At 33.1% G+C, this 16,241-nt stretch overlaps 2 protein-coding genes and 1 pseudogene across 2 annotated transcripts; all 3 read right to left on the reverse strand.

Moving 5' to 3' along the window:
• Nucleotides 1-908: 908 nt before the first annotated feature.
• Nucleotides 909-3,977, reverse strand: LOC110696088 (probable protein phosphatase 2C 8). Its single transcript, XM_021873366.1, has 3 exons — nt 3,302-3,977; nt 1,622-1,727; nt 909-1,466 (listed from the first exon to the last, which is right to left on the reverse strand). Exons 1-3 carry the CDS (start codon nt 3,926-3,928, stop codon nt 1,144-1,146), a joined length of 1,056 nt encoding a protein of 351 aa, XP_021729058.1. The 5' UTR covers nt 3,929-3,977; the 3' UTR covers nt 909-1,143.
• Nucleotides 3,978-10,575: 6,598 nt separating this feature from the next.
• LOC110696089 (putative RING-H2 finger protein ATL21A) lies at nt 10,576-12,509 on the reverse strand. Its single transcript, XM_021873367.1, has 2 exons — nt 11,658-12,509; nt 10,576-11,109 (listed from the first exon to the last, which is right to left on the reverse strand). The coding sequence occupies exons 1-2, from the start codon at nt 12,439-12,441 to the stop codon at nt 10,682-10,684; spliced, it is 1,212 nt and encodes a 403-aa protein (XP_021729059.1). The 5' UTR covers nt 12,442-12,509; the 3' UTR covers nt 10,576-10,681.
• A 702-nt stretch (nt 12,510-13,211) lies between these two features.
• On the reverse strand, nt 13,212-14,958 carry LOC110696090 (annotated as a pseudogene).
• Nucleotides 14,959-16,241: the final 1,283 nt, after the last annotated feature.

The raw sequence follows: 16,241 nt of genomic DNA on the forward strand, positions 1-16,241 counted from the left end.
TGGTGGTTTTCTTGCAAGTTTCAAAATCATGGGAGATTTTGGTCTATCTGTTTTCTTTCCTTTAGGCTATTTGGATTGCTCGGAATCATAAGGTATTTCGTCAAGCTGTGATTTCTCCGGATTTGGTTCTCTTCTTTATGCAAGATTGGGTTTCTCGAAGCATGGATGCGTCTGATTTCAAAGCTTCTATCCGTTTATCTAGTTCTCGTTCTACTACTTCTCCAAGTCCTGTTCCTCTCTCTCTTTGTCTTAATGGTTCTGTTGGGTTAGATTATGATATTACTTTGATTTTTGATGGGGCTTTCAAGTCACAGGATCAAACTACAGGAGCGGGTTGGATTTTTAGATACACTACTTCAGATTTGATCATCGGAGGGGGTTCAAGAGCATTTTTCTCTTCCTCTGCTGTTCACTCAGAATTACAGGCTTGTCTTTGGGCTCTTCAAATAGCTGAACGACGGGGGTTTCGTCGGATTTTGATTTACACGGACTGCTCGAGTTTGGTATCTTTTCTTCAAGGTAAAAGTAGTGTGGACATTTCCTGCTTATGGCTTCTACAAGATGTTAAGGATGTCATCTCCAGACTTTCGGCCTGCGAACTTCGCAAGGTTCCTCGTCAGTGGGTTGCTCCAGCTCATTGGTTGGCTACCAAAGCTCGACAGCGTCATTTTTTATTTTGGTCTTTTTAAGTTTTATGTTTCTTGGTTTTGTTTGAAGTAGTTTTTTTCTCAGCTCGTCTTGTCAAAAAAAAAAAAAAAAAAAAAAAAAAAAAAAAAAAACCCTAAATTACTAATTACAACCTTAAGAAAAATCAAATTTGTTCAACCACCTTAGCTCAACTTTGATTCTGCAATAAACTACTACATTAGAAATCAATTTTGGGAAGCAATTATTGAATCAACAACACGTATTAGTAAAAATATTAATATTAACAATCTGCTTAATTAGCATTTAGTAATAATCTCTCCGACACGACCGAATTTTCTTTCTTGGTAGAATTTTTTTGCTGTACAAGAAACCTTACAGATTGCAACAACGAACCAAAATGTGAAAATAAAGAAGAAAGAATGTCAAAAATTAAGTCAATCCTTCTGGGCTGACTAAACAGAAAGACACATTTTTTCTCTTGAACAAGCCCTCTTATCAACATGTTAATCTACTGAATTTTTTAAAATCTACGACTATTACGCTTATGTTATCCTTGCTGCCCTTAGCAATGGCTAATTCGGCAAGTAAAACAGCTGCAACTTCTGCGCGATTACTGCTTATTTTACAAATCTGGTTAAAGAACTCTTGCGACTTAATCCTGCCCATAAAGCATCGCCTTACCACTTGACATGCAATTTCGTTAGAGATAACGTCCCATAAACCATCGCTTGCCAGTATCAAAAATTCATCAGCTTCCGTTCTTTTGCTGATTGTTACCTCTGGAATCGATGACACATACGGTTTTAGATAATAGTCTCCTGGAATCAAAACAAAGCTTATAATGTGAGAACCTCGATTTCTGATTACAACACAACGAAACAAGCGTATAGTTGTTTTAACACTATACTCCGTAGTAGTGTAGGGTTAAACCCATCATACAATATGAAGGACTAGTAGAGAAATATGTAAATACCTATTGATCTTGAAGTTGCAAGAACTCCTAGAACTCGATGACCATTCCAATTGATCACGCGACCACCAGCAGCTTCAATTCTAGCTAGCTCGTCGGGTCTGTCAGGCTAAGAAGAAGTTCAACGTTATTAGCACGTAACACTTTAATTATACGATAGAAACGAAATGAATAACGCAAGGGAGACAGATATTCAATGATTTGACCTAAACAGATTAAAGAGGGGGGCCTAATTGAGCCACATATATGCAACACAAAGAGACATGCAAACTGATTATTCATATACGTGTGCTTAGATAATAAATGTACGAGTTTGGATGAGACAATAAACTAGATTGTACACAATCTTTTATGTTCTTCACATTTACTTTCAATTTTCATATAGAGCCCATAGAGGAAGAGGGGAAAGGGGGGACCTTATCTTATGATTGACCTTGAATAGTGATCACAAATGCCCATATCTCGGATTTGCCATGCTTCTACATTCTATGGAGATTACACAGGGTCAATCGAGATTACCAACAAAAGTTCCAACAAGGGGATCAAATGTACGCAACCTTATTTGTATTACCAAAGTTGGAAATTTCATCGCTTACCAATGCTACAACTCTTTATGGAGTGTAGATCCAAATTCCATCGCTTTCGATTTTCTAATTTGCTAAGTGCAAATCAGAAGGAAACCCGCGATATAAGGTAATTTTGTTAATACACTCAACTCTAAGTCTCAAACAGTCGAACCGAATCCTAATCGCAAACGTAAACACCCACATATAGTATTTTCATCAAGGATACTCCAAATCTTTATTATTAGATGTCAAAGATTTGCTCGTTCTTGTTCTGATTTCATAAATAGCAAGTGTGAAACCCAAATATATGTATTACCTAAAACCAAGCTGGCAATTTATAAATAAGAAATCAAATCATAAGATCCATTCCCATTCCAGCCAAACATATCTCCAATCTTCAAGTGGCAAATCTCATAGACAACCAAACACCACTTCAATGTCTAGCCTTTGTTCCAGATCCTAGTAGCAAACACTCCCTAACCTCAAATTAATGCCAACTAATTCGGATTTGAGTCGAAACAACCACTGCCCCACTAGGGTTGGCGGTTGGGGTCAAGCTAAATATAGTTACTTCGGGTTACTAATATAAGTTCAGGAAAGATAAGTTTTGATAATTTTTCAAATTCCAACACTTACAAACGGTAAATTGTAAGGAGAAAAATTACGGTGTAAAAAAAAATAAAAATAAATCCTATGTTATCTCTTCGGTTTTCTCACCACTTAGTCACGATTCACCTAAAAATTCACTATAATCACACCTACAAAATTCCTCACAAAAACATCATCCTACCAACTTCTTTCTAGCTAAATTTCATTCTATATCATCGGATCCAAACTCGGACTTATTTTTTAAAAAAATAATAAAACAAAACAAAAAAAAAAAATAAACTCCTTTTTCATACCCTTTGCCAATTTTTTCCATTACTAATTGTAAATTTACCATATTTCAATACACAAATACTAGCAAGGTCCAAAATTCACCCTTGATTTCTACAATATCAATACGAGTAATTATTTAACGAGACAAAAACCGTCGAAACAGGAAGAACTCGTAGAGACGAACGGACATACAATCAACATAAAATTTCAAAATTTCACAATAACAAGAATGAAATACCTTATGATCAAGTGACAAAGGAACAGCAACACCGTTGCGACAAATAACAGCTCTAGAATCACCACAATTAGCAACAACAATCTCATCGTTACCAACAACAGCAACAACAACAGTCGACCCAACCGTCATCTCTTCCACCTTCTCATCACCACCACCTCCCACTTCCTCATTCATCCTCTCAAAACACTTCCCCATCACTTTCTCCCAATCAACACCCTCCACGTCACCCCCACTCTTCTTCCTCCACGTGTCCCATATCATTATCTCCTCCAGCAGTATCGCATGCATCCTATCCCTACACGCTTCCGCCACGTGGCTTCCTCCGTGACCATCGTATACTCCGAAGTAATCGTACTTTTTTAACTCTAATTCTACTAACTCTTTCTCCATTGTTAACGCATCTTCCATTTCTCTTCTTCTTCCCATCACCGACACCCCACCGTGTGCGCCGCACGTGTCATTAACTTCCTCAACGACGCCGTTTTGTGATTCTCTGCAACTCGATTTCAGCCGTTGGATCTCCACTCTTCTTCTCCGAGATGACTTCGCCTTTTGCGGGTCTACCGTAGTAGTATGCGCCGCCGCGGAGGAGATTCCCTCCGGCAACGAGATTTCTCTTAGTGTCATTCTTATTTATTTATTTTTATAAACCATTGCAAAATGTAAAGATAGGTGGTTATATATACAAAAAGGAAAATATGAAAAGTTAGATCAAATGTGGGCCGTTGGATTAGGAATGATGTTGATGACACGTGCTTGGCGATACGGCGGTCATTGCTGGGGAAGTGAACCCCAACAGCTGGATTAGCTGACGAAAGACGTGGACGGTTCAGATGGAAGGGAGGAAACACGTGGAGAGTTAATCTGACGGTTTTGATAGTGGGGTTACAAAGTGTGGGACCCATTTAGATTTGTGAGTTGAAAACGTGGCGATTGAGTAGTCGTTAGTATCTTTTGCTTGACCTCTGTTGAGTTTTTCTTGCATTTCTATTTCCTTTTTTTAATTTTATTTTTTCTACTATGAATACTGCTTGTTTTTTAAACTTTCCTTATTTTTTTTTCTACGAAGTTTACTCAGTCAAAGATATTATGAAAAGAAGAGAAATACACTTGTACTCCCGTAACATTTTTTTTCCTAACTTAACTTATTTGGAACTTACCTATACTGCTATATACAATTAACCATATTTCTAAATTTAATTTTAAAACATTCTGTATTGTTAAATGCTTCAATATAATTATAGAAATTTTTTAATTGCGAAGTGTATGAACACATAATACGAGTAATGAGTAATGTTATATATAGTCTAAAGGGCTATATATATAGCCTAAAGGGTTATATACAAGCATTAAAGATAATCTTGGAAATTGTATAAAATTAGAAATTCATGACAAAAACACTCGTAAATCAGTGTTATTAGTGTTTATATTTTAATGATTTTTTAACTTTTTACGATTTTCAAATGTAAATTTAATGCTTATATGCAGCCCTGAGGGCTATGTATAACATTTTCCTAATATTTATCATTCTCATAATTAAAGACTTCTATACAGAGTAGTGTTTTGCATTATATTTGGCAACACAATGTAATTATGAGGTTTTATATGGGATATGATACATGTTTGAATACTCTCTCTATATAAAAGTGTAATATAGTAATTAATGTTTTTTTTGGTGTTTAGAGAGTCATCAGGGTGAGGGTAAGAATTAATCCCAGGACATTCTAAAATCGGGTGGGAAGCTCTAACCACTTGAGCTATCCCTCACTCTCAATTTAGTAATTAGTGTAATTGGCCTGTACAACGCACAATTTATTAATGTTATTAGTAAAATGGTATTGATTCAAGGGATATAAAAAAGGAAGTGAGACATATGTCATTTGTGATTTTTGATTTTGTGTTAGTTTTGACTAGGTATAGATTATCCTTGTACGTGGCACATAAACACCTAAATTTAATTTGGCAACAAAGGTGCAAATCTTTATTATTTATAAAATAGCATGTGCCAATTGGACCACATCAGACATAACGATTTTTATAACATTATTATTAATAATAGTTGTGTCAAAAAAAAAAAAAAAATCAAATGAATGCAATTGAAATGTCAAATAACTTCTAAGTTTGAATAAGAGTACTAAACGGTTGAGGAACTTAATGTGCAAATGCCAAATGTAAGCTTGCTATAATCTCTAATTTCGGTTATTATGAATTCATTTAACTTGCTTATAAGTTTGAAATACCAACCCAAAAAGAAGATAAATTAATAAATGATGGAGTGCCAGCTACCAGCTAATTCTAAGCTTACCATTCCAATAATAAAATATCAATCAAGATGCTAATTAATTAAGAGTCAAATTAACTTTCCAAATGCCAAATATCGACAGGTTAAGTACGAACAAGAAATATTTTAAATTTGTAAGACTCTTCTAAAAGTAATGTCTAGGATACATTTCTTACTCGATAAACACATTAGACAAATGCTTTTAGTTGAGCTGGTGGATCAACCTTCTTTTTTCCTTCTCCATTTGTAGGATTTTTAGACTACTGAGAGGTGAAGGTAAAACTAAACGGGCCACGGAAAAATATTGAAGTAGTGATTTTTGTGTAGTTAAGACGTAATTAAATCTTAAATTGATAAACTATGAAGTATATGAGAAAGTTTTGCGTATAACGGACTTACGTGAATCCGGTTTATAGTGTAGTTTTTTTTTTTTTATTATTGACAAGGTTTTATAGTGTAGTTAAGACGTAATTAAATCTCCAATTCGTTATCCTTTTTTATGATGCATGCTCTTTCTTAATACATGTAAGTTACACCATACTTTCCACTTATTAAGTGATGACATAAAATGGTTGCATTGCAAATGCAATACATAGGATTAAAATTATCACCTTGCATCATTATTCATCTAGTTGCATGCAATATTGCAATGGTGGGTTTACGGCTTACGGGTGGACTGGCCATAAGTCCAAAACCATGACACCCATATCTTTTAAGGAGAATAAAAGTTACTCGTACTATGTTTGACTTATTGCCTTATACTTCGCATGAATATAAGACGCATGAATATAAGACATTAAGTGATAAAATATGTTGAAACGAAGTTAGAAGTGGTTTATATTACTCTCTCCGTCCCAAAAAGAACGACTCATTTTGCCAAAACTTTGTCCCAAAAAGAATGATCCGTTTGCATTAAAACACCACCAATTTGCAACAATATTTGTGCAAAATTAGCTTCCCCATATAAAAATTTCATTTTCCATGTTATTTTATTACTTTCTCTCTCTATTTTTTTACAAACCCCATGTAAATTTATCTTTCCATATACATTTACTTCTTTTTACTTAACTTCCTTAATACCCGCGTAATCAACCCAAATGGATCGTTCTTTTTAGGACGGAGGGAGTAGTAAAACTGTAAAAATCATTAATTTTCTAATACAATACTTCACTTATTTTAATAAGTATTCATATCCTATTCAGCTTTCCCACATTGCTAATTTAATCACCCTATTTTTTCATTTTTATCTTATTCATTCATCATATGCTAATTGGTGACTTTATTTGTTCATTAATTATACAATATAATAATACAAGTATTATTAAGAGTCAAATCATACAAAACACGAATCATTCAATGATATAAAATTCTCTAAAAGAAGCTACCTCTTAATCTAATTTTGATTAAAGTTTGTACCACGCATAACAAAATCAACAAAAGAAAAATGAAATTTGGTCCATGAATTCGGTTCTAATAGTACCAAAAGATTAAAAACTTATAGTGAATAGTTTAGAAGTTAAATTAGATAAACTGACACGAGTGACTTTCGGCATTTGGATTGTCTTCCGTTAGTTGAGTTACGTACGTTAGTTAGATGGTCATATTAATTAGGTAACACTATCATAATTAGCCCTTTGAAAAGTAATATTGTACGAAGTATATCGTATTATTTTAATCGTAAGATTTTTCTTATAAGATATTTTTTGCACCAACATAAATAATTTTAGGATATTTTATGATATTGAAATCTGTTGAATTCTTTAAAAGCGGAGTTTTTGATCACTAGGATGAGATTCTGATAATGATAATTTGGATTACGTGTCCTTGGAACAGGATTGTGGGGCCCGTACTTCTTGAAGTTTGGATCAATGTATTTGTTCCAACTCTGTTTCTAAATACAGGTACATGCATAAAAATTGTATAGTAAATTCATTTTCATTTCTCAATATGAAAAATACAAACAGGATAATCTAAAATTCTAATTATGAGAGGTTATTGTTTGAGAAAAAAATGTAATCTAAATTACATGGATCTTTTGTGACATAAGTTGTAATAATGAGCTGAGTTGAGCTATGCAAAATACAGTTTGGTCGTTGCTCGACCAAACTCAAATTTTAGTATGATTGATTAAACTCATCGAGTATTCGAGTACATAAGCTCATAAGTTTGAGTTTAGGCTTGTTAGAGTTTTCACGGTGTTAGAGTTTCCGCAGGTAATGCTAGTAGAGATTATTGACAATTTTTTTTTACTCGCATTTTTTTTTCTATTTTACATAACAAAATCACCTCTATAATGGCTCTTTTATTTTTTACGTGATACTTTCAACTTATCTCAAAAATAAATAAAAGTCATATTAGTGAGTATTTCTCCCATTCTCACATATCAACGTTATATTGAGCAAACCTTAGTATTGTAGTAAGGTTTGCATCTCTTAACTATTAGGTTGTGGGATCAAATTTTACTAGAGAAAATACCTAGCCTGTTAATCCAGGACGAAAAAAATTGTGAGAAGTTTTGATCCGGTAAAGTTTTGGTCCAGTAAGACCTTTCTCCTTACCAACAATTAAAAAAAAGTAATCAAAAGTCATGAATTGATGAGAATTGAATCCTACACCTCAATTTTTGATGAGAATTGACCACGGACCATCACGTTGAAGTATGAAGCAGTTTTATATATATGATGAGATTCACTTCGTTGATGCAATTTTTATGGGGAAGTGTTGAATAAATTTTCAAACCGTGAAGAGTGTCATGGAGTTCGTCACTAATTAGTGGACAAAAGGCCATGACAGAACTTTTATGTACAACAATAATGCATAGTATATTAGTATATATACTCCGTTAAATGACTGACCAAACCTCTGGAATACTCCGTACTTCCAATTTTATTAATACAAGCTGCTTTTTGAAAAATTATATATATATATATATGGAATTAAAGATAGACATTGCCTCTCTCTCCTCCTTTCTCTCTCCAAAATCCTAGCCTTCATTGTTGAATTTTAAAAGGACTTCCATCGATTTTAATCGGTGGAAAGCCCCAATTCTTGTTTCTTTATTGTTTTTTTAGGTTTATAATAATGCTTCCTCCTTTTGGGAGGAACTTTTCTCTCTCGAAAGAAAGAGTTTCCAATCTCCTTCGAAAGACAAGGGTTTTTCGACCTCCTTTGAGAGACGACAAGGTTTATCTCCTCTTTTCGAGGGAGAAATTTCTTAGTTTTGAATCCATGGTAGCAGATATAATGGATTGTCGTGAAATTATTTCGTTAATGAAAAAGTTATCAAGTTTTCGAATACGAACAGATGAATCAGAAGGAAAACATCCTTACGGCTACAAAGGATCGTTAAATTGTCTCTCCAACAAGGCTGTAATTTTCAGCGATATAAGCGGGAGATGCTCCGCATTGCAAGATCTACTCGACGATCGTAGTTTTTATAAAGGAAAATTCTATTTGATTCAATATCTTATGTATTTGTTAACGTTGAATCTCTATTGTAAATGTCGTATGACTTTTAATTAATGAAATATTTTTGTTATTAAAAAAAAAAAGGATAAGGTATGGTATGGAATTAATCATAAAAGATGAGATAATTTAATAAGATATGGATCAAATACAAAGTTATATGTACTTGTACAATTATTATCTACTTCCTTTGTTCTTTTTTACTTGACTTATTTATTTTATCACGCTTGCCAATGCAAAACTTTGACGATCAATAACTTAAATTGTCCATAGGTAAAAATTATAAAAGTTATATATAATGATAGTACTTATGAGACAAATCCAAAAAGATCATACATGAATATATTTTTCTTTACATATTATTCACAAAAGACGGTCAAAGGAGGGGTGGTGAATAGTGTAAAAGTTAAAGCGGGTCAAGTAATAAAGAACGGAAGAAGTATGAATCAAAGCAAGTTTTCATATAACCCCTAGCAACTTTGATGTAAATCAATTTGAATTTAATAAAAACCTGCTCATTTTTCCTTAAAATAAAAATAAAAATAAAGATCCTGGCGTCTCTGTATGACAGTAATGAACACCACAAGTCGTAGTATGGGATATGTTAGACATATGAGATATCGGAAAATATATGTATGTGATATATTTTCCGATATCTCATATGTTTAACGGATACATCCACGACCTTGGGCTAATTATCGTAGTTGGAACTCAGCTCGCAAGCAAGTGGTTTATTATTGCCGCCCAACTATAGTAATATTCTCCGTCTCCTCAGGAATTTGTTGCTAACAATAGTAGCAAAGTGATCTAGTCTGAATTTGCAATACAAATACCTAAGTGCGACCTAGCAAGCTCAGAATCTTAAATACTTGTAAATTCGCTACTAAACATCATCAACATGGCTAACAGTACAACGAATTTAAGGGCTGAAGGTTTGAGCTACTAAATGTCGCCGTTGTGGGTAGCCATTTAGTGAATTGTGGGCCGATATGAAAAGCCTGAAGAAAGTAGTGAATTGTTAATGGGCTTATTTAAATCTTATATTATCCTCAATTGGGCCTATTTTGCAATTACCATACATGGCTAACAACAGCCCACCAAAAAAAAAAAAAAAATAACAAAAACAATACATACAAATTAGAACTCTTTCGAACTATTAGGACATGTTCTCTTCAGATTATTTTCAGTTCAGTTCATAATTTCCTCTGCTCATTAAATATTCACTTCAGTTCAGTTCAGCTCCAATAAGTTCTATTCAGTTCAGTTCAGCTCCAATAATATCTATTCAGTTAAGTCAATCAGAATAGACCCTTATTACTTAAAGGCAAAAATAACACTTTGGATTATTTTAGGAAGATACATATGTAAGTTTGGATAATTAAAAAATAATCAAAAGTTGGGATTATTTAAAGAAAATCGGTTAAAGTTGGATTTTCAAAACCAATTTGTACTTAGATTAATTAGTCAATAATTGTGAGTTTAATTTGTTTGAGTATAAAAAAAATGAGTATTATTTCAATTCATAATCTAACAAAATTTTGTACAAAGTACAACCATTTTCCCATTATTCTACAACATACTTCGTATATGTACAATATGCACTTTTAAAGACTATGTACAACATGTACTTATTATCAATCATTATTTTGTGTAGTTTTAGAAGGAGAATTTCGACAAACAGGACAAGATGCATTCAATTGAAGCCATTCATCAATGCAATCAACATGAAAACAATGACCACAATCTGGTATTGTCCTTAAGCTTTCCTTAGGCATGTATTCACCCAAACATATTGGACAATACATGTCATCTGCCTTGGGTAGTCTTCGACTTTCACCTAGGACTACCTTCGGGTATGACTCGATTATGTCTCGATTTAGACCCTGCTGGATAATAGTTTGAGGCTGCGGATCCTCTGATCCTGCTTGGGCGAGTGCAGCGCCTACAAGCCCTCGTCGTTGATTAACCGCCTTTAATATGAAGTATAGCATACAAAATGTAACCAACACTAATGGTGTAGCAAATGCCAAGGCAATGGCAATTATTGCTTGTCTTGTTAGCCCTGGAAACAAATAAAAGAGGTATGAGTGAATTTATTAGAAATGTACTTGTGATATCAAAATATCTCAATTTTAAACACTAAGTATATAAACATAACTATCATCTTAAGTCATCCATGAAGTAAAGGTAGGATTGATAAAACCGACTTTCACAACTTATAATCAACTAATCACCCAAGTAAGCCGCTTTCAAAATATACTAACAATTTTGATAAGACCAGTAGAAAAATAATATCTCCTTTAAAAACTTAAAAATAGTAATCTAATAACCATAAGCTAGTAGACTTTTTAAAAAAATGGTTAAATTCACTTGGAACCAAACTTGCTAGATCACTAGTTATCATCACCTGAGTATAACTAAAATCGAGTAGAGCTGAGTTGAACCGAATCAAAAGCTAGCAAACCAAATGACTAATAATTGATCACAGTACGTAAGTTAGTGAAAGAAAGTTTTAGATCAAACTTTATTCGTAACAATCTACCTTACACGATAAACTTGTACATGGATAGAAATTAAAATTGTGATTAAATAATTAAAGGGGGAACTTACCATGGTTAGGAAGATTGAAACATTCCACTTCCACGTTAGAATTGTTCTTGAACTTACATCGACCATTTCTCCCATAACATTTCGCACATTCATTAGGTTGAGACCAAGTGAGCCTAATATCACTCCTTAAATTTAAAGAATAGTCCTCTTTATTGGGTCCTATAGGAACTTTAATAGGTCCAATTTTTCTACACAAAGAGGAATTACCCTCAACAATTTTCTCCTTAAGACTTGCAAAAACCCCATAATTTGTACTACTAAGACACCCAATTAGCGTAATGTTTAGATTATCCGAAGAATTAAAGAAATCATTAGAGCAATTATAAAACCAATAATCTTGCTCTAAATAAGGATTAAAAGGAGAATTATTACCCATAAAACTTGAACCATTAATCGAAAGAAGCTTTTTTGGAAGACAATTATCAAGATCATTAAGCCATAACACTTGATTAACATAGTCAATTTCTTCAATAGAAAAAGATCCTAAATTAGGTAGGTCGATTAGTAGCTTATCATTTCCATTGCATATCAAATCAAACCCTGGATACCCACAAAACCATGGCATGGAATCATTCTTGATCACAAATGGAAATTGAACGTACCGCGACACCGGTTCTTTGTAGCTACATACTTGTATTAAGCAATGATCAACCATCTTTGAGCTTTCATGATTGAAATTCGTCGTGCCTAAGAACGAAAGGATTATAATTAGGAGGAAGAGGATTGAAATTTTGAGGATTTGCATTTGTATCAACTTTGAAGACTTGTTCTTGTTCTTGAACATTACAATATTTTGATACTTATCAATTAGTCCTCATCTTTTGCTCATTATCATTGACTTTAGTAATATAATGGTTGGTAGAAAATATGAAATTAAATCATAAATTTTGTTTAGGGTACGTAGAGGTACAATTAAATCTAGCTAGACATGTTGGCTGACGTGCGAAGAACATCAACATTAACAAGGTTTGTTTATTAATTGTGTCAATGAAAGTGAAGGGTGGAAGGTTAAAATAATGATATAACAAATTATTAGGTCTTAATCAATTACAAGTTGATGTATTAAGTTTGTATTTTCTTAAGAAATTTTGTTTTTAATAAAGCTACTACTTGTTCAAACAAAATTAATTTAAGCTTCAAAAACTAAACTTGGTTGTCCATCACAAAATTCCCCACAATGAATGTCTTCTACATTTTAATTAATTAATAATTAGAAACACATTCTTCTTCGGTTGCCTTTTAATCGCAACATAAAGGGATGTACATTTTTTGTATTAAGGGTATATTTATTAGATGTTGGTCCAATAATAGTTCATGAATCAAATAGGAATAGGCCAAGCCTAACAATTTGGTTCCAACTTAAATCAAGAAGAGAAAAAAATAAAAATAAATAAAAAGGTAACACAACTCATACAACCGCATAATTAATGAAATCAAACATAAATCTTTCTATTGTTTTATATTTGAAAATAAAAATCAATTAACCAAGTTTTTAAGAGTTAGGTTTAACATTGTCCAATATTTTTCTAACAACATAACCAATATTGCTTGATATACAAAAAAGGATTGAAGGAGCATTGATTCATAGTTTCATTCTTCTACTCATTAAAATTTGTAACCTACATTTATAGTATTGCAATTTTCTTAATCAACTATCTACAATTTTGACTTAAAAAACTTTATACATACAATAGCTACGAGTCTATGAACTTAAGTAAGCTAATCAAGTATTATTTTCTTGAATTTGGGAAGGTGAATATCGACAAACAGGACAAGAAGCATTCAAAAGAAGCCATTCATCAATGCAATCAGCATGGAAACAATGGTGACAATCCGGTATCGTCCTTAAACTCTCCTTAGCCAAATATTCACCCAACATATAGGACAACATTTTTCATCCGGCTTAGGCAGTCTCCGACTTTCACCTAGGACTACTTTCGGGTATGACTCGATTATTGATTGGTCGAGACCATGAATGACATGTTGAGGTTGCGGAGTGACTGTTGAGGTGAGTATAAGGCTTGTAAGTCTTGCATTTGTTGCTCTCCTTCTTAAGCATACCGCCTTGATAGAGAAGTATGTAATGCATATAGTAACCAATACCAATGGTGTTGCAAATGCAAAGGCAATAACAATCATTGCTCCTCTTGAAAAACCTAAGATGATTTAACCAATAAAATATAAGAAATAATTTGAACATAGAAAATGACAACAACAAAAAAAAGGTTAAAACCCCCTATCATGCACATCTGACCGTTGTTTTGAGAACTGGAGATCATTTTCACCCTTTAGAACATATATATGGTAAAACTCGAAAGAGATAGCTTAATAATATAGATAGTTAAATGGACTTACCACGGCGAGGAAGGTTGAAGCATCCTACTTCCAAGCTAGAATTGTTCTTAAACCTACAATTCCCGTCTCTTTTGTAGCATTCCTTACACTCATGAGGTTGAGCCCAAGTGAGCATAATATCATCCTTAAGTTCCGAAGAAGAGTACATAATTTTATTAGACCTTTTTCTTATAGGAACTTTTATAGGACCTATTTTAACACATAAAGAAGAATTACCCTTTACAATTTTTTCTAAGGGAGTAGCAAAAACCCCATAACTTTGCCCACTTATGCACTCGATTGGATTCACTTGATGATCATCCGAAGAGTTGAAGAAATCATTCGAGCAATTAAAAAACCAGTAATCCTGTTCTAAAACAGGAATAAAAGGAGAATTATTACCAAAGAAATTTGAGGCATTATTAAGTGAAAGAAGCCTTTTTGGTAGACAATTATCAGGATCATTAAGCCATAATTCTTGATGAACATAATCTATTTCTTGAACAGAGAAAACCCCTGAATTAGGCAGGTTGATTTGTAGCTCATAATCTTTGTTACATAACAAGTCAAACCCTGGATATCCACAAGACCTTGGAAGGGACTCATTGCTAAGTAGAAATGGAAATTGAACGTATCGATTGACCGGTTCGCGGTAGCTGCATACTTGAATCAAGCAAAGATCAGAAAGATTTGTGTTATTTTCCATGGATTTGGTTGAGATTAAGAACAAAAAAAATAGGAGGAAAAAGATTGGTTTTTTGAGGATATGCATTATATTTTTGTAAAGTTGAATGATACAACTTAGCTTCTAATTTTGGGATGTATGTTTTGATTTTTGTGATGATCATTTAGTCTTTACATAACATTGACTTCATTTGTAATTAGTTGATAGGTGCTTGTTATTATGTAAAGAGTAATCATGATCTAATCTATTTTGTTTTTTATTAATGAAGTCAATGGATTGTATATAGTTGAAGATTCATGCAAGATGCAACAATGTTTGTGTCATCATGATTCTCACTTGCATGAAATAATTGTATTATTCTTGCAACTTGCAATTGTTCAATTAGTTTAATTTTGGGTTTTCTAATTCAAAGTTGTATTAACATTATTTTCTTTCATCATATCCCGACTAAAAACAGGTTTGAAAACTTGTTGGTCCTATACTCTTATGTATGTTTTATAATTACACGATCAATTTAATTGCGCGACTAGTTATTTGTCAAATAATTTGCCATGAAGTACAAAAAGAACCAAACAATATTAGTTTTTGAGTTACATAATGTCAATATTCATATTTCGTAATGGCTCGAGTTTGGATTGAATTAGATAAGATAACCGGAGCCCCGGAGATACAGAGTAAACAAGTTACAACTTACAAGTAGATCAGCCCCTTAAACAGGGCAAAGGGCCAACTCACTTCATTCTTTTGGATGGTATGATCCCTATTGGGCTGGTATGGCCCAAGAAGATTTTCCAAAGGCTTCTAGTCCACTGGGCTGTTAAATTTTCGCCACTTCATTCAAAATTAATTGGGGCCTAATCTTACACTCAGTATGACCCAATTTGAGATAAAGACCCGTATACGCCATATTGAGCCCACTGCTGAAGCTTTTGATCACAAAAAGTTTGCTTTGGTTGAGTGATTAAGAGTCTAACCACCTAAAAAAAAGGAGTTTGTGGATGTTACAACTTAATTCTTTCTTCAAAATGAAGCAACAAGTATCAATAATTTGTAAGTAATAAAATACTTACAATTTTTTTTTTTACTATTATTTTTAATCATTAAAAGTAAAGATTGGAAAATTTTCCAAAGTTTGTTGTATCCCGGAGAGATGATCACCATTTGGAGAGTTCGATTTACTTACAAAGTCAAAGGAGTGTCAGTTAATAGCTAGCTTGCATATATGTTGGTCACCCCCTCTTATTTTTCAACGTAGGACAATTGATGTAACTCACATGTGAATTATTTTCCTTGCGCTCAATCAGACAAAAAGTTTTAGGGCTCGGGCCCCTTTGAACCTTAATGATTATCCGCTCCCAATGGCTTGATATTATTCTTCTCATGACATGAATATGGAACCATAACAATTAATAATGAACATACATCGCTGGCAAATATGTTCGATTTCTACAAGAATATACTCTTATACGTACTCTATTAAATAATTTCATACTATTTCTTGTATAGCTGTAGATGCTAATAATGAATGTCTAATAAAAGTCTTTAATTTTGATGTCGTGCAAGCA

Source organism: Chenopodium quinoa, unplaced genomic scaffold (assembly GCF_001683475.1).
Source record: "Chenopodium quinoa cultivar QQ74 unplaced genomic scaffold, ASM168347v1, whole genome shotgun sequence".
Classification (NCBI taxonomy): domain Eukaryota; kingdom Viridiplantae; phylum Streptophyta; class Magnoliopsida; order Caryophyllales; family Amaranthaceae; genus Chenopodium; species Chenopodium quinoa.

What these genes read in the sequence shown, in the direction of transcription:
- LOC110696088 (XM_021873366.1), bottom strand. Translation starts at nt 3,928, where the DNA reads ATGACACTAAGAGAAATCTCGTTGCCGGAGGGAATCTCCTCCGCGGCG. An exon ending in CTTTGTCACTTGATCATAAG is followed by an intron (nt 1,728 to 3,301) that starts GTATTTCATTCT and finishes ACTTCTTCTTAG; the next exon opens with CCTGACAGACCCGACGAGCT. An exon ending in TGCAACTTCAAGATCAATAG is followed by an intron (nt 1,467 to 1,621) that starts GTATTTACATAT and finishes TTTTGATTCCAG; the next exon opens with GAGACTATTATCTAAAACCG.
- LOC110696089 (XM_021873367.1), bottom strand. Translation starts at nt 12,441, where the DNA reads ATGTTCAAGAACAAGAACAAGTCTTCAAAGTTGATACAAATGCAAATC. An exon ending in TTTCAATCTTCCTAACCATG is followed by an intron (nt 11,110 to 11,657) that starts GTAAGTTCCCCC and finishes ATTTGTTTCCAG; the next exon opens with GGCTAACAAGACAAGCAATA.